Below are 25,158 nucleotides of genomic sequence, written 5' to 3'. Positions count from 1 at the left end.
AAAGTGAAACTGTAAAAATCTTAAAACAAAATATTATAAAACGAGTAGTTTAGTTTTTCACTAAAACTTGAAATAACACTTGTCTACACTAAGTTTTCCAGAAATATTGTTGCAAGTAACTATTGGTAATAAGGGAAGCAATCATGTATTAAAACTTTTAGAGTTATCTCCCCTCTAAAAGGCCATGCCACGTGATATAACACCGTATTTGGAGCACACGGCGTTTTTTATTTATTTTTTTATATATATATAAAAGTATTCGTATAGATATCACCTTCGTGTACTTTGTCTTGCTCGTACCGACAGAAAGTATTGTATTTGGTGAGAATACGCAGCGACAATGGCGCGAGGAAAGATAGCCATTATTGGAAGGTTGGTACTTTTGATTTATCACCTTCCCCATTATAACAATAACATTAGTATTCGTGTTTCTTCATATATCTCTCCCAGAAGTTTTTTTTTCTCCAAAGGATGAGGGTTTTTTTTTTTTTTTTTTTTTTAACGGATATAATAAGAGGGTGCTAGTGCACTGCACTAGCACCCTCTTATTATATCCGTGCAGAGAGTGATTTGCGCTATTTTTAAAATCGTATTTCCAAGTTTAATTAAAGTTTTATGATGTTTTTTTTTTTTTTTTTATTGAATTGTAAGGTTGAAGTATAGAATAGGTATAAAACCCCCATATTAAGGATGGCATTTTAAATAATAACGTTATTATTTACGTCCGGATCACTCTCTGCAGTAGTACCATAAAGAGATGCTGTCTCCTTCCCTTTTTTGTTTTTAAGCGAAAACAAGCAAACAAATAAACCTTTCTTCAAGATCTGCAGCAGCAGCGGCACCCCATGTGACAGGGTTTCCAAAAGACTTTCAGCAGTTTTGTCGGCTGGACGAAAAAACAAAACAAAAAAAACTGAACTTTTATAATAAAAATGTTTATGAAAGATGTTACTTTTTTTTTCTTTTAAAAACTTTAAAAAAGATCCCTCCAGTTTTTTTTGTTTTTTTTATGATGCTTAATTAAGCATCATAAAAAAAACAAAAAAACTGGAGGGATCTTTTAAAAGTTTTTTTTTTTTTTTTTTTCAGCGGACAGGATCAGTGAAAGCCTTTGTTAACATAGAGGTTATAGCCTCTTTGTTTATAGAAAGGATTAGGGGTTGGAAAGGATGCCATAGAGGCCACAACAAAGAATACATGAAATGAGCAACGTTGGAAGGGTGTAGATTCTGACTCCATATAATTAAAGACGGACGAATATTGAAGGTTGAGAACCGATTTTATTTACGACCAACAATTTGTATTAGGAGAGGCAAAGTGTTCTAGGATGGAATGTGATTTAACAAAGGAGATGAATGTTCATAAAATGTTTGTAGGTATGTATGAATTGACAAGGAATGAATGTTCGTAAAATGTAACTTATCTTTTGGATGATGGAAAGGATTAGGGTAGGCCGGTAATCCTGCTGTCGGTGATGCGTGTCCTGGCTTGTAACTGGTAAGCGAGTGACTTTTTCATCAGCAGCTAGCAGCCCGGCATCTTCGTCTTCTTTTTCCTCCTCTCTTCTTTGGTTTGTATGAATTAGGCATTGTTTAGAATTGAAGGCAGTTGGCTTCAGTTCACTGGTGCCTTATTTCTTTTTCTTCTTCATCTCTTTAGGTCGGGTGGGAGAATCCGTCCGTGCGTTCACTGACGCAGCAGGGCGAATCTCTTCTTCCTACTTTTCGGTTCCCTCAAATCCCTCATTTTATAGTGGCAAACTGGCTCCATGTAACTGTGATATTTGAGGTGTTTATTTTAGGCGCAGAGATCTGCCATTGGTCGATAATTATTTTGTGGTTATCTTATTTTTTTTCTTCCCAAGCGGAAGTGATGCGTGGAACCATGTGCAAAAGACAATTTTTTATTTTGTCTCTCATGGTGGATGCGTTAACATCCGGTTCGCTGCTAATTCTCATCATGTTCCCACAAGGTACTGACTGCTGATCTTGAAGAAAGCCAAAATTAGACGGACAAGTTTATTTGCTTAGTTTTATATCGTCAACGTTTTCACTTCCTCGACCTCGTTTACTTATCCATCCCCACAAGAGCAAAATTGGACTCAATGTTGTGTTTTAATGTAGGAAATCCACCCCCTTTTCCATAAAATTGGGCCCCGGAACAAAAATAACTTGCATAATGCATAACTCCGTCAGTATGCAGGTCGGAATGCTTTAGACGATGGTTGCCTCAAACCAAGCAGACATTACGCTTTGATCCTAACGGATAAAAATTACCATAAAAACAATGGGTACTCCTTGGGCATTGAGTTCCATGGCTACCAGCAGAAAAATTTAATGGGTAAATGTTTACTTTAACTACAACAGCGACCAATAAATTTATTTATTTTTTTTTTTTTTAGGTTTTCGGGATCGCTGACAACGAATCTGATATTCAAACCCGTCGCAAATTTACTGTTTGCATAGTATTAACCCCTGAACCCTTGCACTATTTTGTGCCAACTCACCGCCATCGTTTATGCTATTCTTACATGATGCGTTCGCGCATGGACGCGCGTAGTAAGGTGACTTGTCACATCGCGGAAGAATTTTTTAGCAGACATTTAAAATAACAAAAATTCTGTTTACATACGGCGGTGGATGGGTAGTGTCGCACGAGCGCGCTGCTACCCGTCCCCTCAATGTAAACAGAATTTTTGCCCCTCCATCGCCTTACCCCACAATTTAAACAGAATTTTTGTGAAAAATTAAACAGTTCTTCTGCTCGGTGTATATCGGCGCATTACTTACGGAAAAATGGTAAATTAAACTGCAGAAGCACCTGGTAAATGTTCTACAAGTTTTATAATTGAGAAAAAAAAACACGAAAAATAAAAATGCTTTTGTAGACCCCTCGTGAAAACTTAATTTTTTAAATCAATTAAAAAAGCATCAAAAAACTACGTAACACAGAAAAATGAACCACATTTTGTTTTTGAAAACTTTCTTGTTATTTGTTATGCCACAACACTCCCTCCACCGCCTCCCTCAAAATGTAAACAGAATTTTTGTAAAATATTAAACAGTTCTTCTGCTCGGTTAATGTTGGCGCGTTACTTATGTTAAAACGGTAAATTAAACTGCATAAGCACCTATTAAAAAACTATACAAGTTCTATAATTGAATATCCCTCCTCCAAAAAAACAGAACAAAAAACAAACCGGCAGTCCTCCTCTTCCTCAAAAAAAAAAAAAAAAAAAAAAAAAGCGACCATAAAGTGAGTGCATTTCTTCATATCTTAGAAACTACTCGTTTCCTGGAATTTTAAACGTTAGTGGTAATTTTAAAGGATTTTCCGGGAAAAAAAATCGTGGCCACAAAGTGGGTGCTAATTTTATGTTAAATTAATATAGAAAAGTGATCCCCCACTTTTTAAAAACTAAAATTTCTTCATATCTTGGAAACTACTCGTTTGCCGTAATTTTAAACGTTAATTTCGTTTTCAGCAACCTCAAAAACTTAGAGTGGTAATTTTCAAGGAATTTTCGAGGGTGGAGTAATTTAACTAGAAATAACTATCTGCTCTATGATTTTTTATAATTTTGGGATATATTACTATCTTCGCCAGGACAATTAAGTACATAATATTGTTTTTGCTTTAAATATTAAAAAAAAAAAAATTTAATCTGTCTACTGTTCAAATTATGAAAACACCCAATGTTTTCATAATTTGAAAATTTTATTTTCTAAAAAAAAAAAAAAAACAAAACAAAAAAAAACAAAACAAAAAAAAACAAAAGTCATGTGAATAAATTATTGTTTTGGTTTTAAATTATACGTTTCCATTTTCTTTTCGACATTGCCCCCCCCCAAAAAAAAATTGAAATCGGTTGTCTACCCTTGATTTTACCATTGTTCCTACTCCTTATGAACACGAAGCGGAATTTTTTCTTGAATAATTAAATGAAACACTTAATCAAATTACACGCTTTTTTGAATATTTCATCTCTTTTCCATGACTGATATGTACATCATACAAACTTTTTTTGTATTTTCTTTACTTTTAATTGTCGTCGGAAGTGCCAATCTGAATAAGCACCCAGTGCTTTTTTTAAAATGAAAATTGATGAGTTAAAAGAACACCCCTATTCCCCCAGATTTAGTATTATGGTGATTGTGCGGTATAGTTAACAAGAAAGAATGTGCTTTTTAAAAATTGGTATCCATAGATTTGCAATTTTGGCATCGTTGTGACATAGGCAGTTTCAACCATGAACAGAAAAAAAACTGAATCAAATAGCGACTTTTATATAAATGCACTATAAGAAAGGTGCTGTTACTTGCCAGACAGCTATTTTTTCTAGTAATTAAAAAGATCAAGTTCTGACTTTTACAGTTTAAAAAAACTTTTTTTGGGGGGAGGGGGCACTTTTGCAACTTTTCATTCTGAGTTTTTTTTTTTTTTTTTGCATACCTTTTCATCATTATTAAAAAGATTAGTTTAGGCTTACAGTTTTTGATGTTGCTGTTGAAACTCAGAATTTATGGCATAAGTACTTAAATTTTCTTGGACATCTATTCTAAGTACCAGAAAAAAAGACATAACTGTTACCAAAAGCAAGAAAATTTGGTGTTTATGCAGAGAAGCTATCATGCTATTTATTTAAAATAATACTTTCAAATTAAATTCAAGTTTTACAATATCATTTTTTAGTTAAATTGTAAGATAAAAGTACAAAATAGTTAAATACCTCCCCCATGAATGAGTTTCCTAAATGTTATTTCACAGCATGGTAACTTCTCTACATAAATACCGAAAATTCTACTTTCCTATATAATTTATCCATATATTTACTGATTTATTATCTGTGTCTTTGTTAGCGTTAATTTTACTTAGCCAAGCAAAAATTTTGCCGTAAATTTCAGGTTTAAAAGATAGTAAAATAAATAAAAAAAAATGAGGTTAGTGGAAGCCTAAGTTCGAGAGTAGTTGCCAATCAGATTGGGTTATTTTTTGTTGTTTTTATTATCATTTTAAAATCGGAATTCGTGATAAAGTTCCAGCAAAATTGTTGGTCATGTTCGCTTGACTAAGTAATAATGACAATACAGAAAAGAAAATTTTTTTGTCTTTGGTAACAGTTTTTGTTGTCTATTTGTTTTTTTATTCATCACAGTATTTTTGTGAACTAAACTGCACAATCGCCTATTACTATTCTGAACTGAAGATGAGTGAAAATGAGAATCACTTTTTTACAGAATGAGTATATTTTACTCCTCAAAAAAAAAAAGGGTGGGGAGATCCCCTGTGTTGATCTCAAACACTAACCATGCAAAATTGGTTTTTAACGCCCATTAAAAATTTATTGTAAATTTTACATTCCTGATAAAAATTTATTAGGTGTATTTCTATAGAACAAGACCCATATTGACAGGATTGATTGCAATTTACAAGCCTTTATATGGTAATAAAACTTCTTAAATGCATGTGTGATGTGAGGCTGTATAAGGTGTTAACTTTAGTCAAAATCGTCTGTTCCTATCTTCATATACAAGACCTAATTAAGAACACTGCCAGATACATAAAGTACATTCGTGTGAAATTTCATAAAGCTGGTACATATGGGACGAACTCGCATACACACATACAAACTTCTTTTTATATACTAGTAGATCAATTGGTAGATAGATAACCTATGTGTGTAAGTCTTATTGTTTCCTCACCTGCAACAATTCCTAAATTGTGTTTCATGAAAATATTTTATTTTTTTAAATTTACAAATATTATTACATTAATTTCAGGATATCTGCTTATTCCAAATATATATTTGAAAAAGGTAGCAGTATATAAATTTTCTACTTCTACAGAATTTTTCAACACCATGACCCGTTTTTAATGCAAGGAAAATTACTTTACAGCACTAAAGTTGCTTACTCTTGACCCCCTTAAAATCTTCTATAAAATACACATTCACCACGTGGGATAAAAAAAATGAAACAAGTTGACTTAAAGGAGGTGAGGAATTCTTGACGGGATGCGAACCACCAAAAGCTACAGTCTTATATGAAAAACATTTAATTTTTTATGTTAGACTTTTTGGTTCTACCCTTTTTTTTTTTTAGCATTTAAAGAATTACTTCATAATTTTGCTTTGTCAAGTGTTATACTGGTTGGATTTGGTGGCTTTGTCGTTGGGTCCAGTTGGGGCATCTTGTTCGACTGGAAATACCTGAGTGTACCTACTGTTACCTACACACCAAGATATTTGAGGAATTGGTGGGGTGCTCCATCTGTGGCTTCTTCTGGGCTCGCTTAGCAAACCAACATAGATATTTTGCAATTTTCTTCTGGTTTTGAATTAATTCGGTTTTATAGAATGCTTGAAGGGTATTTTTTTTTTTTTTTTTTTTTTTTTTTTTGTAAAAGAAAGAGGCTATATTACGCTGCCCACTTCGTTAATTATTAAAACATATAAAATATATAAAACATATAAAATATATAAAATACACATTTTAAAATAAAAAATAACCACTTCCAACACAGACTAAAAGAATATCTGACCTCAAACTCTCAATCATTGAGAATACCTGTTTCTTCAACCTTTTCTCATTATTTAACAAACACATAATCCCATGCTAATGTCACTATGAAAGCAATGTGAACACAAATAATTTTTATTCATTCAAACCATCATTCATTCATAAATACATATTAATATTAGTCAAATCCGAATAAATTGAGATAATTTAGATTCTTCAGACTATTGTTCTCATTTTGAGTGTTATTTGCACAACGTTTCGATCAATGTAACCTGCGACCTTCTTCAGGTGTATCTTGGCATCTTTCTGTTGACCTTGGGAATGTGCACAGAATTTTTACTAACTTTTTTTATATTTAGTTCACAGGGGTACATGCTCTCATTCCATCAGCCATGATTAGATTGAAGTCCTAAATAATTCGTTTGCAGATTTGTGGCATAATGAATAAAGTTCTTGGTAAAATTCAGTTGTAAGTTACATTCTTTTGGTGGTTAAATCTTCAGTGTGAGCAACACTCAAAATACAATTGCGAATTAAGATAATCATGACTGATGATACGAGGGCGTGCTAACTCTGTGGATTAAATAAAGGGTTCTGTTAGAAATTCTGTGCAGATTCCCGAGAAAGGTTCCCAAGTATGGCAAGTTACACCTGAAGATTAGAGGTTGCATCAACTGTGAAAATAACACTTGAGATGAGAACAATAGTTCAAAGAATCCAAAATAACACAATCCTCATCTAAAAAAAATTCAAAAACCAAAATCTTTTTTCATCAACATTACAATTTAAACCAGCTCTTCATTTAAATATATTTTATTGACTTTCGTGTAAAATAAAAAAGTCAATAAACATCTGTCATTAAAAATTTGTCTTTTTTGGCTTCCATTTACATGCATTTTTAACAATTGAACTAATCGCATGTGACAGCCAACATTTCATTTACATATTTTACATTTGAATGAAAGTTTTTGTTTTCAAAAACGAACACAACTTTTTTTCATTATTCCATTTGTTTCAATTTATTTAAAATTGATCAAATAATTTTTCACACGTAAATATCATTTTTCTTTTCACTATCTCAATTTAGCATTTGAATGACTTTTAGTCAAACAGTAAAACAAAAATACAAAATACCTGCTAACAATCCAAAAGATTTCACATTTGATTTTCACGGAATTATCAAGTAAGTTTTAACTTTCATTAAAATACTATATAAGTTTTAACTTTCATTAAAATACTATATAAGTTTTAACTTTCATTAAAATACTATATAAGTTGGGTTATTAAAACGTGTCCCATTGCTGAAATGTTGCATCCCTTTTAAAATTTTTAAAATGTAAATTAAAAAAAATATTTTGAACCTATTTCGATGGAATGTGCTCTGATGAACTCAAAGCACTTGTATTCTCTTGCCGTGAATACCCCTAATTAACTCGACAAGCATCAAAATTCCACCCCCATATTGTAGAGATTTCTAGGTGCCAGAAAGTCTTCTACTCTAATAGTTTTTTTCACTCAAACTGCTAGACTTTGGAATTCCATTCGGGTCCCTGCTTTTTTGACTATACTGGCATGCAGAAATTCAAATGTAATGTGAACAAACATCTCGCTCCTCAACTTCCTACATAGTGTCCCTATAAATTTGATTTTAAATAATAGCACCTTTTTTTTTTTTTTTTACATAGGCGTCACCACTTATCAAGGTCGATTGGCCACTCAAGGATAAGGGTTAAAGAGTGTACAGTAGTCAAAAGGACAATATAGTAATCGATAGTAATGGAAGTTCGGTAAATTTGTTAACTTAAGTGGAACGGCTCATCAGAAACTTGTTCACGTTGGACTTGAAGACAACCATATTATAGACAGCTGGAAAGCAGGAAAACGGAAGACAATTCCACAGGCGTGCAGTTCTAAGAAAGAAGCTTTGATCATGGAATCTATGTTTAGGTTTAGGCACAGATAAAGAGTGGGGAGAATTATTGATAGTGTTTTCAGCTAGTCAAGTGTTTCTTGTGAAAGTTTGGCGAGGGGGGATCATAGATTGAAGCCCAGTTGAACACATTCCATGAAAATAACGATAAAGCAGACAAACTCGCAACATTTCTTCTGTGAGAGAAGTTGCAGCGAAGAGAAAAGGACATCTCCCACCAGGTCACAAAGTCTATTTTGAACCCTATCAAGGCAGGACAAGTCTTTTCTAGCAGCTCCTGCCCATATGTGGCAACAGTATTCCATCCTTATGTCCAAGTGCCTTATTTGGGACAAAAGCACACTAAAAAGAAAATTATTGAACAGAAAATATACAGAACAAATATGACCAGAGTAAAAGCAAAGATGGTACTTATTTATTTGGCAAAAATATAACTTGTGGAAATATTTACTTTACACACAAATTTGGACTGCTTGTCTTTGTCTTGAAACATAGTCCAGTATGGTTGCAACAAGAAGTAATATTGTCTCTTAGCATCAATAAAACTGACTATAAATTTATTTCTCTTTTTATCAAAGAGTCTAGTTTTTTGAGTTCAAAATAAAGCAGGATTATGTTAATTTTTTTTTTTTTTTTCAAATGCTTTTGCATTTGTCCCCAATGACACACAAGCATAAAATTGGCCTTTGTCCCACACACTGAAAACTAGTTTCTTACTGTTGCATGTGCATGAGAGGATCTTGACCGGTCAACTGGATGAAATCAGCTGGTGGTAATCTTGGGTAATTTGGATGTGAACATATTTTGTTTTTGATTTTGAAATGTTAAAAATAGGATATGTTGTCCAGACAAGTTTGTGAAAGCTTAAACTTTAAAACCACATCCCCTAAGAAAAAGGACGGAAACAAAAATTTTCTGCTCAAAGAAGATTTTATTTTTAACTTTTAAAAATTTTTTATTTGTTTTTTTTTGGATCAACACACCTGGACAACGCCTGGCACCTAGGCTAGTATATATAAAAAGCATCATTCGATACCATTGCCAATGGTTACTAGTTCGATCTTGGACTTAGAATGGGTGCTGGTTTAGCCACACTGAAGAGGTGTAATAAAATGAAACGGTTTGTAACTGACATATATATAATGTGTTACAGTATTTACTTTAACAGTGCTCAATATTTGAGTAGAGCTTGTCAATAGTATAAAAGATATTTATGGCAAGTGTTAAACGATCAAACTGCATTTCTGGAGTATGATTTTACAAGGAATCCATTTGTGGTATTCAATTTTGTTATCATGGAGTTCTAATATTGTAAGGTTGTATTTATACTAGACTTTCATGAGAAATATAACATTTTACTTTATTTCTCGCTTAAAAATTATAGAAAAAAAAACTAAAATGTAGTTCAGGGCTTGGAGTATGAATTCTTATTACCGGTTGTACTTGCTAGTCCGTAGATAATAGCTTGAATATAATTTGTATAAAATTACAACAAATTTATCTTATTTTTGTATCATTTATATGTGCTTGCATAAATTAAGTTGTGGACTGTAATAAGTTTTTTTTTTTTTTTTTTTTTTTTTTTTTTTATTGCTTCAGATTTGACCGATATATTATGAAAGGGTTTTTTTTTTATCTTTTAAGTGGTTAATTAAGGTGACTTTGAAAGAAAAAAAAATATTTATACAGAATCCATATCCATGATATGTTAGTGTATGTGATGACAGAATATTTTGCATGGGAGTTTGTTTTAAAGTTAAATGAAATCTGATTTATTTATTTAAAAAAAAAATTTTTTTTTTTTTTTTTTGAATATTGATTGAAGACTTAGGGCTTAAAATTTTTGTTTTTTACAAAAAAACAAAAATTTTAAGCCCTAAGTATATAAAACAGGGCAAGTTGTTTTTCAAATAGGTAAAATGAAGGCAATGAAAAGTTTCTTTTTGATATTTAAGACTAAAAGAAGGTGCAATATATTTGATTTAACCTGATGGAGAATTGGTAAATAATAGGTGCAACATGAAGATAGTTTTTATGCATTAAGATTTTTGATGTCCCATGATGTGACATCAAAATGAAAAAGGTAAAAAAAAAAAATGATCTTCGAATCAGTTCCATCTTTTTCGTACATGAAAGCAAATGTAATAGCATTTAAATGATATTCAACATAAAAAAAAATGAATGTATTAGTTTAGAGATTTATTAATAGTAAAAAATGAAATATTAGTTTAGAGATTTATTAATAGTAAAAAATGAAATATTAGTTTAGAGATTTATTAATAGTAAAAAATGAAATATTAGTTTAGAGATTTATTAATAGTAAAAAATGAAATATTAGTTTAGAGATTTATTAATAGTAAAAAATGAAATATTAGTTTAGAGATTTATCAATAGTAAAAAATGAAATATTAGTTTAGAGATTTATCAATAGTAAAAAATGAAATATTAGTTTAGAGATTTATTAATAATAAAAAATGAATGTATTAGTTTAGAGATTTATCAATAGTAAAAAATGAAATATTAGTTTAGAGATTTATCAATAGTAAAAAATGAAATATTAGTTTAGAGATTTATCAATAGTAAAAAATGAAATATTAGTTTAGAGATTTATCAATAGTAAAAAATGAAATATTAGTTTAGAGATTTATCAATAGTAAAAAATGAAATATTAGTTTAGAGATTTATTAATAGTAAAAAATGAAATATTAGTTTAGAGATTTCTTAATAATGCTAAAATCGCTGCTGGTAACAGATATGGCATCCATCTGGAAAATAATCCAAATAATCAAATAGCGATTTAGCAGATGTATTGCTAAATGTGTCTGTTTGAAAATATAGTCAACTTAATTGTATATATTAGATAATATATATCTCAAAATCTTAAATATTTTTCCTTTATTTTTTCTCCTCTTTTTCTGTTTTTCTTCTCTTTATCATTTTCTTAACTTTTCTCTTTGGTTCTTTTGTTTTCCTTTTTTTCCTTTTTATTTAGTTTTTTAGGCGAATTCATAAACCAATTCTTATCTAGTTTCCTTGACATAAAAGAATATACATTAGAGATTGCACACGCATACTTCATTATTAGGGTCAAAGTGAGAAGAACACTGGCGAATATGACACCTGACGGAAGCTGATATAATGTGCTCAGGTAATCTTATCAACAAGCAAGCACTATTATCGAACATTTTAACGATAAAGTGCTTCTTTTTACTAAAAAAACAAGATTCTATTTTTATTTCATGCAGTTTCAATAAAGATGAAAATAGTATTTCATTATTCTTAGCTAAACAACTTCAAACCATAAAATCTTTTTTCTTTTTTTTTTTTTTTAACTGAAACTTGGAATAATAATTATATTATTTTAAACTGTATTATAAAAAGTAGTTTTTTAGTTCAAATATTTAAATAAATATTTACAATTTTGATTAGTATTTTATATTCTTGTTTTAAATATTGACCAGACACTGTCGTAATCTGGTTGATTATTATTAGAAAAATTAATTAGATTTTGGAAAATGTAGATTCGGAATGTTTAGTCAGGAATTTAACTTAGAAATAAAATTAAAAAAAAAAAAGTCGATTTAGGAATTTTAAAGTAAATTGGAATTTGGTTAAGTTAAATAAACAAGGTGTTAGCTTATGTGAACGACGTGATTTGATCTGTTTTGTTGATGTAATAGTTAGCAAAAATCAAAATAGGGACTTGCAAGAAATGCATCAGCAAACAAGCATGTGGACAAGATAACGAATAAAAATGTAGAAAGACTCAGCGTGCCAAACTCCGATAAGGGAATCCATAAAACAAATAAAAACTATGTAAAATATAATTTGTTATGGCGTTCTTTTCTAAAAGTAAAAGTTTGTGTTGCATTTATTAACTATGTGTATTGATGAAAAATCAACCGCACACACAATAGACATTTTTTATATACATGCAGGACACAAACATTTCATTCACATGCGAGAATAGAAGTACATTTTCTACTACTAGATGATACATGAATTCAGACACACACACACATACACACACATATATACACACGCACACCCCGGTTACATAACACCTGTAATATGGCATAAACAATGGATAGATTAGATTAAAAAGATGAACGAAGTCATCTCAATTCAAAGTCATGTAATGGAAAAATAATATTAATCTCAAAAAGGATTATTTTAGATGCAGTTGCGAAATTTGAAACCACATTTCTTTGCTGTAACGTCAATAGTTGGACAATGATAATACGATTCTTCAAATATTTGAAACCGAATTTGATTAAAAATTCTGACTAAAATCAGATAACTTTTAGTATTGACAGTAGGACAATTAGATTCCAGGGAAAAGTGGGTAAAAAAAAAATAAGCACTTATAAAATTGATAAACAAATTGAAGAATTTAAGTCTAAAACAGTCAAACCATTAATTAAAAAATCCTTTGGGAAATTGAAGACAAGTAGAATAACAAAAACGAGTTATGCATTAGGTGTGTCAGAATTTTTTGGAATTTTTGACACCCTTAACGCAAAACGAATAAAATATACAAAACTTGTAATTTCTTTTTTTAAAGTGGGTTGTTTAATTTCTTTATGGAATATACTTCCAAAATAAACTATTAAAGTTTTTTAAAAAAATAATAGAAATATTATTTAAAAAAAAAGTGTTTACAAAGTGCATGCGTGCGCTCATGCAGCCATTTTTTCCTATGTAATGAATTGAATTCTACGAGTTAAATTTTTTTTCAATTTTTTCAATTTAAAAATCTATCAAAATTTTTCTATTGGTTCAGTTTTTAAGATATTTTCAGGTTTAATGTGAAATTTTATGCTCTTTCCAATAAACCGAATATAATATTCTAGGCAAACGTTTTTTTTTTTTTTTAATTCACCTCCCCCATTTTGAAATGTCTATTAAAAAGAAAATAATTATCTCACTTCAAATTTATATATTACAAATTGAAGATAAAAGATCAATAAATAAAATAATCTAATTTAAAATAAAAGAATAGTTATGTGCAAATTTACCTGTAAAGTCAAAAATTTTAAATCCTTTCTTTAAAAAAAACACTTTTTTTTTTTTTTTTTTTTTTTTTTTTTTTTAAGTGAGACCTCACATTTTGAAAATATTGTCTTGTAAAAATTGGACACCTACATCAAATTTTTTATTTCATTCAATGTTTTTAGATTTTTGGAAAAAGAAATTCATTGCATAAAGAAGAAATGAAAAAAAAAAAAAAAAAAAAATGGCAAATTTGTCAGCGTTTTTTTTTTTTTTTTTAAAGTAATCTTTGATGAGTGAAATGTGATCATTTTTAAAATGCGGTGACCCATGATTGACTAATTTGATTGCAAACACCTGTCAGAAATTCAAAGAGGAGATAAGACACATATCAGCATTTCAAATGTTTGTTTCTTTATATAGTTACTACCGGGAAATATATTTGGTCTAATGTGTTGTTTTTACGTTTTTAAATTATTAATTATGGCGGTTTTAGGCCTCTGTATTTGTCAACTGGAAGAAAGAGAGACAACTAGGCTCTGTGAACATCTGATATTAGATTTTAAAATCGCGGTCTTTTCAGATGCTTGCTTAAAAAATTCTTTTATTTAAAAAGTACATGGAATATAAAAATATAAATCTGGACAAATTCTAATAAATGAAGAATGGAAGCACCCCTTGATTAGTATTTTTTATAGGTAAGTGATTTTTTGGAATTTATATATATTTATTATGTTTGGAGTAAGTTAAAATTCGTTGAATTTCTTGAAATATTTTTTAAAGAAAACCGATTTAAAAAAAAAATATTGCATATTTTTCTATTAATCCTGCTATTATTTTAAAATTTGGTCTTTGCTTCTTTTATTGAAAAAAAAACCCATTAGGGTTTAAATTAAATTTGTCAAGTAGTTATAAGCTTCAAAAGATAGCGAGTCTAATTATTCAAATTTGTATCACTCATTTTTAATGGCGACATCTGACACTGCTAGTGATGTATATAGTCGAGAGAAGAATAAAATGTTAAATGGGGGTCTACACAAAGGTTCAAAGTTTATATAAAAGACCAAGAATTGTTATGCCAAATGTGAAATAAAGAAAATGATTTTTGTACAAATTTGCATAAACCTTATGTCTATTTATTTTTAACAGCAAATAATCTATGAAAGGGGAACAACTTTGCAACAAACTAAACTACGGATCAGGTTATCTCCTTTACATCTTAGTTGATTTTATGATTCAATTGAAAGCTCATTTTTTAATGCTACATTCTCATACTTCAAATTAAACATGTTTATATTTATAGGAGCAGGATTCACTCTTAAATTTATTAACCGATCATTACGAATGTTGGAACACAGCTGCTAAGCATAATTGGGTGGTAATGTAGATTATATTTAGTTTTGTGCAGAATGGGAGCTTTTCATAAAAATTCGGATATCTCTGATTTTGGTGAAAGTTTAACAATAGGTATAAGATTGCAATTAATAAATATTCCACAATTTTTTTCTTTTTAATTAATTTTTTTTAGTATTTTGCAGGAATTTAAAAGGGACATAGACAACTTCTCATTTGAAAATTCAAATATTTCAGATTTGTATTAAGTTTGATCCATAGTCATTAGACACCAATTATGCAAAGTTTGCTGAATTTCAATTTCTTAAAACCCAATAAGTTTAAGCCTTAAATTTTAGCCATTTTCTAGAATGAAAATCATGTAATTCGTTTTAATCAAAATTGGAATAAGGATTGTAGACAAAATGTTTAATTGCATTATATCTTGATTTTTATCTTCATAAGGCGACATAAGTGGTGTAAAACTTCTGTCTGGAATTAATTTTACTTGTCCTGGGACGAGTATCCTTCTGACATACATATATAATCACTCTTTTTCTTCATTTTACTTTAATGTAAGTTCTAAAATCAATGAGGCCTTATTTCATAGGTTTAATACTTCATCTCTATTTAAATTTTTTTTTTTTTTTTTTTTTTTTTAATTTTCTTTCTTTGAAGATTGTAATGCTGGGTACAGAGCAGCCAAACCAGCTGCCAACATTGCCCTGCTTTTTATTGAAATCAACCGAGAGCTCTTTTTAGTATCCTCGTTGTTCCCTTAAGTGCAATTGTCTGGATCTCTTTTGCACTTGGTTCACCAGGAATATTAGTTAGGTAGGACTTCAGGTTCTTCTTCATGGCACCTATAATGGTATGATTGATATGATCAATATCTCCCTAAGATTTCAGTTTCTTTTCATATCATACATAAATATTTGCATGTTCATTAAGTTTCCTTTACATTTCAAACATTGAGTTAGAAATGAAGAATATTAAGAAAATTAAGATATAGTATATCTATTTTGTGACCTCTTGATCTTACTGTACGGCATAATTACATTGGCATACCGGTTCCCATAGGATCACTGAAGTTAAGCAACGTTGAACCTGGTCAGTACTAAATGGGTGACTATTTGGGACTTCCAGGTGCTGTATGTGCCTTCCACTTATCTCGGTATAGTTTCCAGTCATCCTGAACTTCTCCTTGAGATTAAACTCAAGCAGTACCGATTCAGGAGAGGTGTGGTTAGGAATTGCACACTGCGCATCCCTTAACTCACAATTATATGTGCAATTGCCTCTACAGGGTATCTTTTGTCGTTCGAGACTAAATGGAGGCATTGTTGTGATCTTACTAAATTCCAGGACAAGAATTTATCTGATCTGGTATAATATCTGACTTTGTGCTGTTACTCAAGGCAATATCAGTTCGAGAAGGTTCAACATTTTTTGTTTTCGCTGATGTAAAGCTATCAAAAGTTTGTGTTGCATTTATTAACTATGTGTATTGATGAAAAATCAGATTACAGGGATTGCTCGAGGATAAAGATTAAAAAGATTTTCAATTGGACAATGAACTGAACCACAAGAGAATTGAAATGTGTAGAATGAACAGAAGCTTATTTAAAAGGAATTTATTATCCAAGAGGATTGTTCAACAGAGCTGATGTAAAGCTATATTAGAGATTTTAGTTGAGCTTTGAATACTGTTATTTTGAATGCTTGGTCAGGGTTTACTTGTTGGGGAATCATCTTCATGCCAGGTTGTCCTGACAAACTGCAGTCCATAGAAACCTTAGACACTAAAGGATAGTGTAAGCATTCAAATTTTTTCCTAAGCATTCAAATTTTTTCTCATATGAGTGCGTGTATGCATATGGAAGCATGCATAAATATATACATTTAATTTTTTTTGTTTTTACTAATGGGTCACCATCTACCATGTCCCAGGGATTGCTCGAGGATAAAGATTAAAAAGATTTTCAATTGGACAATGAACTGAACCACAAGAGAATTGAAATGTGTAGAATGAACAGAAGCTTATTTAAAAGGAATTTATTATCCAAGAGGATTGTTCAACAAATATTTGTTTGCATTAGACTTGAAGACCACAATACAACCTCATGGTACTTTGTTTCACAGATGGAAAGAAACTTTGTTCATGGAAGTTCTATTTGTTTTTGGTACAGATGAAGAGAAAGGAAAGTTAATTCCTGTAGTTGTAGCTAGGTGAGTTCTTGCTGTGAATGTTTATATTGGGGAAGAGCAAGGATTGGAGCTCTGTCAAATATTTGCATGAACATAATGGTAGAGTAGAAAAACTGATTCACATATCTTATGCAAAAGAAGGCTGTAGGGAAAAGAGATCATTGGAGAGGGGAAATTTATTAAGGTTATTTTTTTAAAGGAAAATAACTCTATTCTGACCATTTTTTTTAAAATATAAAATCTCTTTACCTTAAAAATTACAAAAATGGCAAATATTTGCTAAACTGCATGTGTTGGGTTTATAAAGGAAAAAAAAACAAACTAAAATAACTCCAAGAAGCATGGAGTTTTTTTTTTTTTTTTTTTTTTTTTTGTAAATAATGTCTGAAGTGAGTTTTTTTTTTTTGTTTTTCACTGTATGTGGAATTTCATACATAGATAAAACTTAAACTTTGTTTTTATAAATGCCTTGTGTGTATTAGCAATGATGAAACAGTTGTGATTTTTGTTTTTATATTAAAAAATTTTTTTTTCCTTTTTGTGAGATTTTTAGTTAGAAAATATCTGAAATTTTATAAAATTTTCTTTTCTCCAGTGGTCTGATTGGAGGGAGTTGGGCGATGATCTTTGTCTCTCGGGGTTATACAGTATCAGTTTTTGATATTGATGAAAAACAGTTGACTGCAGCAAAAAAAAACATTCCAGAGAGTTTGAAGAGGTTTGAATCCCAAGGAAATTTACGTGGAACACTTCCGGTTGATGAGCAAATCAAATTGATCACTTTCACAAACGACTTGGCAGAATGCATCAAAGATGCCATTTATGTTCAGGTGAGTCGAAAGATATTTTTAATATACAATTTTTTTTTTTTTTTATAGTTTAGGTGTGTTGGTAAGAGTCTTCCTGTTATATATTGGTACCCTATGCCAGTAAGTAGTGATTAGTTTAACTAGTATGAATTTTGACAAGGGTTACATAAGTACATGTCAGGATAACCTGGTGGCAAATGGAAATAGACCCAGTACAACTGGTGTGATTGAAGTGAGAAGTCAAGGTTACCTTCCTTGACAAAATGCGCTAGAAAAGCAATTGTCAAATATTAAATAAAAATGACATGTTCAGGGAGATAGAACAGAGTTTTGATTTGACTGACTTTACTATGTGTTATATATTGGGACTCTACGCTAGTAAGTAGTGATTATGTTAACTAGTATGAATTTTGACAAAGGTTACATAAGTACATGTCAGGATAACCTGGCAGCAAATGAAAATAGACCCAGTGCGGCTGGCATGATTGAAGCGAGGAGATCAAGGGTTACCTCCCTTGACAAAATGCGCTAAAAATGAAGTTGTCGAATGATATTATATAGAAATGCAGTCACATTGTCAGGGGACAGAACAGAGTTTCTGCATCTGAAAATGTAAAGAATCTAGACTCTGCCCGTTCTACGTCCATCTTAAATGCTTAGAAAGAAATATTTTAAGCAATCGTGAAACAATAAACAAATATAAAAATGAACGTTAAATTTCTAGACATATTTCAATCAAGCCTGGAACGATTGGTTCTAGTATTTTTGCAAAAAAGGAGAAATCTTTATGGGCTGAGATAAATTCGTTTTGATTTGAAGTGATTGGTAATGACCTAGAATTGATCTTAATTCAAAATGGTTCCTCATTTAATAAAAAAAATATAATAATTATGTTAAAAAAACAAAAAAAAGCAACATAAAATCATTTTTATCATTTTTATACACAATTTTTTAAATTGTGTTCTGTTTACACCTTTAAACTAGACATTTGCTCATATTTCATGCCAGCTTTGTTATTACCATTTTGTAATTTCCAGGAGTGTGTTCCAGAGAAATTGGAATTAAAAAGAAAAGTATTTGAAGATCTCGATAAGTTGTGTACAGATGAAATGATTCTGGCCAGTTCATCCAGTTGCATTGGCAGTTCACAGTTCAACAGTGGCCTGAAGAATGCAAAGAATATACTTATAGTTCATCCAGTAAGTAAAATAAATTTTATCTGAAGTCATCTTTTACTTCATTTTATTTAAAATCCCAAAGTGTTTTATGCTGGAGGGAACTTTGAATCATTCAAGAATGACCATGGCAAATTTTGTGTTATTTTGTATGACTATAAATAAACATTGTTTGGAAACAGCCTTAAACAACTTGGATACCATTGTTTGTGCACTTTATTTGAAAATAATTAAAATTTAAAACAATATATATATAGTCTTTCAGAGTCTGCTTTAGCAGCTATATCAATAGAGAAAGCACAAACCTCTCCTTTTCTGCCTAAGATATCCCAGAAAATGCTGAAGGAGTTTATCAGGCATTTTCTCTACTGCACTGATTTTACAAAACCTCACCTGATCTTGTCTAACCTCCTGGTGATCGGGTAAATAAAATGTAATGTCCTTATGAAGATGCCTTGCAATAGCTTAATCATAAATGGTTAGATACTGAACCATTTTTAAATGGTGCTTGATTCTAGAATGTTACCTGGATTTGTGGAGGTGAAAGAAACTTCTGAATTTTTTCATATGCAAAAAAACAAAAAAAGCAAAACAAAATTTAAAAAGCAAAAATTTAATTTCTTTTACAGGTGAATCCTCCATATTTTGTACCACTGGTAGAGATCATACCATCAGATCAAACGGACCCAGAAATTGTGGCAAAGACCAGACAATTAATGGAGGAAGTAGAACAAGCTCCAATCACCTTGAAGAAAGAAATAAGTGGTTTTGCTCTTAACCGTATTCAGTATGCCATATTGAATGAATGCTGGCATATGGTACAGGTATGTGTTTTTACTTTAATATCTTATGTAGTCCTCTCTTAATTATAATATTGTACATAGTAAGTGTTGTATTTGTAGATGTTGACATTTCTACCTGTATGCCTGATAATGAAGCCTATATTTGCAACCCTATAATTTAATTGGTATCTTTATTCAAATATCTATTTTAATAACTAAATATAAACATTTAAATATAAAAGTATCTTCTTTGCCATCACTCGCAATTATCCTTTTTTTGTTAACTAGAAATCACCACTTATTAAGGCTCAAGGGCTACTAGAGAATAAGAGTTCAGAAAAAGCATAAAACCACTTGATGTAAGGAGCTAAGAAAAAAAAAAACTACTACTGTAGTGTAGCAGGGGTTCATATTGGGAGACATTAATGGGGATATATATATATATATATATATATATGATTGATTGTGATGACATTTCTGATGAAGACATTTATATTACATCCTGACGGTGACTGTGACAATTCTTGGGGACTTCATATTAATAATACAGACTGGGAGATATATGCTACAACAGTTCTTATAGACATATAGAGACGAGGAGGTACTTCACTTATGATGGTGGGGAGGAGGACACATAATACTTGGAAGGGTTTACACAATGTTCGTTACAAGATGATTTGTTTATGACGTCAGAAGTGTGGTTTTGAAACTTGACTAATTTTCACAAGGCTTTACATATGTTTGTCCAAACACACTTCTGGCAAACAAAAGAATCCTCAATTATAACCCTAACCTATTTTTAAACAATATAATTTAACTCGCATTGTGCATTCATTTAACTGACATATTTAACTTCTAGATTTCTAAAGAATGGACAATCGACTCTGTTTTCGAGATAAACAATATTTAACTATTTCTAATAGAATTAACAATAGACTGATTTTTAACATTCCAATTTTCCATTATTATCTTTAACACTTGCCTACAGGGTTCGATTCTAGCCTTATCCTAATCTCATTTTCACCTATCTAGTATGTCTTATTTATATGAGAAGGAGACAGCCCTTTATGTAACACTACTTCAAGGTCAAAAACTTTCCCATTTTCCAATTAAATGGAATAGATTCGAAACCAGAAAACAGCAGTTCTTCCCTCTTTGTCAGAAACATCACTCCTGGAATGTGAAGATTAAAGAACAAAATAGGAGCAATAAGAGTTACTAGGCTGTGAAAAATAAAACCAAGGTCCACTTTTAAACCATAGTTGACCATAGTGAAGCTCTATTTGCAGCTCTATAATTTAATTCCTATATTTATTTAAATGCCTACATAACTTGAAAAAATAAGGTGTCATCGGTTCTTTTTATATTAATGTACAAATTGAAGGGCATCATCCACACTTATCCTGGTAGTTGGTTAGCTGCATGCATGATAGATTTTATTCCACACCTCCAAGAAGTCGTATTATGAGAATCTGCAAAAAGTTTCTCTGCTGCCAACATTACCCATCTCTAAATCCAATGTGTCTGCAATATCTATGAAGGAAGTTTATTTGAAGTAAAAATTTTATGAAGGATGCACTTACTTGTTTGTGATCGACACTGAGTGTGTTACCAACCAAGATCAACAGACTGCACTTGACTCAATCAGTCAACTTTTATGATGGCCAACAGCCCTCAAGTCTAAGCTTTACATCGGCCATTGTATATATCTGACTAAAGCACTTCCCATATAGACCCTCTGAATAGATTACCAGTCGTGGACAGCTTATTGGATATTTGCAGCTAATCTGCATATCTGAAGACTATCCAGTCTATCTGCCACCTTGAGTCCTGGTGGATTTTACACCAAGCATTTAAATATAAAAACTTTACAATTAGATGTCAGTTGCTCATGCTCTCAACTTGTGTGGCAGAGATTATTCATCTTCTTAAAAGCAATGATCTAAGGTAGTCGTTATCATAATCTGATCATAGTGAAGTGATCCTCTTTTCAGCCAGTCTACAGAGCCTTCCTTATATATATATATATATATATATATCAGGAGTAGTCCATCCAGAAAATATTTGGCACACTGTTGAATGGCCCATTCTTACATTCCTGGTGGACTTTACACCAAGCATTTAAATATAAAAAAATATTTCCTTCATCTGAGCCTTCTTATTATTATGCATTATAATGCATAACTTGAGAAGGCATCAAGTATTGTAGATAAGTTTAACTTGTAAATTTGAGCCAACTTTTAAGGCTGATAATTATCAGGTATATATTTAACATGTACACATGATCAAGCACTGAATGGGATGATACAACCTTGCGCCAAACACCAACGTGAAAAAAAAAATGTTGTCCAAAACAAAAAGTATTGTCTCAAAAAAAGTATTGTCTAAACTATTCTGATGAAGACTTTGGTATAAGCCGAAAATGATAAATTTTAAATATTTATTTAAAAATAAAAGTACTGCACAAGTCTGATTTTGAACCATCATGTTTTGAGCTTCATTTACACTGTGCCTTTAAACAGTGGATTTCTATTATTTTAATATAATATTTATATATATCTCCATACATTTGCGTATATTTATTTTTCAGTCTGGTTTGCTCAGTGCTGAAGATATTGACCGCGTCATGGTGAATGGACTTGGAATGCGATATGCATTTATTGGTCCTCTTGAGACGATGCATCTCAATGCAGAAGGTAATTCATTTTACACTCTTATTACAATGGCGTATTAATTCTTCATTAATTACAAAATTTATGTCTTTAATTATTTAAAAGGAAAAAAAAAATTTTGTACCTTTTGGATCAATTTAAAAATTCTTGTTACATTTTTAAATTGTGAACAAACAATAGAAATAAACCAACATTTCTGAAAAAAAGATTTTGCGCGTTGGTTTGATTCAAAAGTCCAATCAAAATTGAATATTTTTATCCAATCAGCATCAAGTATTTCAACCAAGTAAACATCAAACATTTTATCGGGAATTTTATCGTTACGTTCAACGAATTTTATCTCGTTGCACGTGATGATAAAATTCCCGTTACTCTGCCAAATCATGTGAATGATACTACATGTCTTATTTACTAGTAGTAATCCTACCCTGAATGTTTTTTACACCGGTCTTTACTAAGATTTATGTAAAGCCATTTTTTTCTTTTTGAACCCAAAGTTTAGTTTCTCTAAATATTTCTCTATACGTAACTATTGCTAATTATTTTATTCAAATCCTATAAAGAGCACGCTCACAGTTTAGCCGCTCGTAGTGAACACCAGGAATCTCTCACCTTCATATTGTGAACCCTAACAAGGGCTACAACATTGGCGACATATAAATTGAATAAGCAGTCCACAAGGATCTCCTTTAAAAAAGCAACCAACTTCTGGTCAACAAGCACGTATTTCTAACTTCTTTGAAAAAGTAAATGGTGGTTTCACAAAGTGTTTTCAACGACAAAAACAAAAAACGCACATCGGGGAAAAGTTGTAGAAATTTTATTTTTATTTTTCTTTATTTACCTCCCCTTCCTTTCTCCCTTCTAATTGGTATATTTTCTTCTCTCTTTCTCCCCTTCTTTTCTCCCCTTCTTTTCTCCCCCTCTCTCGGTGAATCTGGTGTTACTACTTCTGGCTGTGTCTCGCGATATTCGATAAAAGGAAGAAGAAAAAAAACACAAGACTGGCAGAAGAAAAGGAAAACGCCAAAGCAGTGTTAGGCTTTTGAAAACGCCAAAGCGGTGTTAGGCTTTTGAAAACGCCAAAGCGGTGTTGGGCTTTTGAAAACGCCAAAGCGGTGTTGGGCTTTTGAAAACGCCAAAGCGGTGTTGGGCTTTTGAAAACGCCAAAGCGGTGTTGGGCTTTTGAAAACGCCAAAGCGGTGTTGGGCTTTTGAAAACGCCAAAGCGGTGTTGGGCTTTTGAAAACGCCAAAGCGGTGTTGCAACCTTGAAATTACGACAGAGTAGTTTTTCAGCCTCTGCTTTACATCATAACGGTATTGCGACCTTCGAGAAAGCACCAGAGTGGTTTTGCGAACTTTGACATGCCAAAAGAAAAAAAAGCAAGTAAAAAGTATATTTGTTATAAGTGTTCTTTATGAACCGCCAGAGCGACTGATTTGGCAGCCCAGCAGAACTATACATTTCCTTCCTTTCCTATTTTTCTTTCTGATAAAATTTACACCGGTTTACCGGTTTACCTTGGCCCCTTTTTTTTTTTTTTTTTTTAATGTGATCAAATTTCTTTAGAACACTTAGTCTCGTGCAATGGGATAAAATTCATTGAACGTGACGATAAAATTCCCGTTAATTTCAGAGGTCATTTCTCTGCAGTTGTTGTTACTGCAGGAACAGGGCTTCCATATTTACTCTAAAGTTTCTTAATTAATTTGAGCATTTCCAAATACAGGGTATTGCACATACTATCACATATATAGAAACCAAAAAAATCTAGTAAATTTTGTATTGAAGTATTTTAAAAATAGCAACTTAAATCAAGTTTTAAAAAGTGAGTCGAATCTTAATGCAAGGGTGATGATTGTCGCACAGCTTTTACCATCTGACATTTTGTCTCTATTTACAGGTATCGTAAATTACTGCGACCGTTATGCTGCATCTGCTCTGAAAGTTAGCGAGACCTTCAAGCCACCTCCTCTGTACGATATTCCCACATCGAAGAAGTTGAATGAATATTTTTCTCAGTACATTCCTCTTGATAAAATGGATGAGCGCCGACAATGGAGAGATGAATGCCTGGCTAAACTTGCAAAACTTAAGAAAGAAATACCAAAATAAATGGCTTCCCCTGCTGTCTGCTTCCTCCATCTTGGATTTAGTTGTACACACTGCTGGCTAGGCAGATAAAACTATATTCATAATTGGATTGAATAAAATATTTTTTAATCAAAAATTTAATTTTGAAGATATTTTTAAAAATAAGATTCTATATTGATTGTTAAATGCTTTAGTTTGATACTATGCATGACTATAACCTGTCTGTCTATTCTCTTTATTCTACTCTGATTTAAAAAAAAACCCAAAAAATTGGCTAAAAATTTTGGACAAGACCATCTCACAAATGAGACAGAAACCGTAAAAAAAGCCACAGAAATAATCCAAAATATATAAGGAAGGCTCTGTAGACTGGCTGAAAAGAGGATCACTTCGCTTTGATTAGATGATGATAATGGCTACTTTGGATCAAGACTTAGTGACCATTACTTTTAAGAAGATGAATAATCTCTGCCACACAAGTTTAGAGCGTGAGCAACTGACATCAAATTGTAAAGTTCTGCTGGGGGGATGGCTACTATACAATGTGACCCAAATGTGTAAGTATCTCCACTGGAACATCTGTAAAAAAAGCTGAGTATCTGGTGTTGCAGCAAGTCCTGGAACATATGCCAGAAAGAACAGTT

At 31.3% G+C, this 25,158-nt stretch overlaps 1 protein-coding gene across 1 annotated transcript; it reads left to right on the top strand.

Annotated features, from left to right (window-relative positions):
* The first annotated feature begins 205 nt into the window (after positions 1 to 205).
* Positions 206 to 24,650, top strand: LOC145249600 (lambda-crystallin-like). Its single transcript, XM_080111308.1, has 6 exons — positions 206 to 372; positions 17,576 to 17,810; positions 18,827 to 18,988; positions 19,594 to 19,788; positions 22,337 to 22,442; positions 24,324 to 24,650. The coding sequence occupies exons 1-6, from the start codon at positions 341 to 343 to the stop codon at positions 24,533 to 24,535; spliced, it is 942 nt and encodes a 313-aa protein (XP_079967434.1). The 5' UTR covers positions 206 to 340; the 3' UTR covers positions 24,536 to 24,650.
* Positions 24,651 to 25,158: the final 508 nt, after the last annotated feature.

This window comes from Euprymna scolopes, chromosome 28 (genome assembly GCF_053919585.1).
Source record: "Euprymna scolopes isolate OS-2025 chromosome 28, ASM5391958v1, whole genome shotgun sequence".
NCBI classification, from domain to species: Eukaryota; Metazoa; Mollusca; class Cephalopoda; order Sepiida; family Sepiolidae; genus Euprymna; species Euprymna scolopes.
Note: the sequence above shows the minus strand (reverse complement) of the source record. Positions and strands in the feature narration are given on the sequence as shown.

Coding starts and splice junctions, on each gene's coding strand:
- LOC145249600 (XM_080111308.1), top strand. CDS start 341: ATGGCGCGAGGAAAGATAGCCATTATTGGAAG. Junction 373..17,575: donor AAGATAGCCATTATTGGAAG/GTTGGTACTTTT, acceptor TCTTTTCTCCAG/TGGTCTGATTGGAGGGAGTT. Junction 17,811..18,826: donor AAGATGCCATTTATGTTCAG/GTGAGTCGAAAG, acceptor TGTAATTTCCAG/GAGTGTGTTCCAGAGAAATT.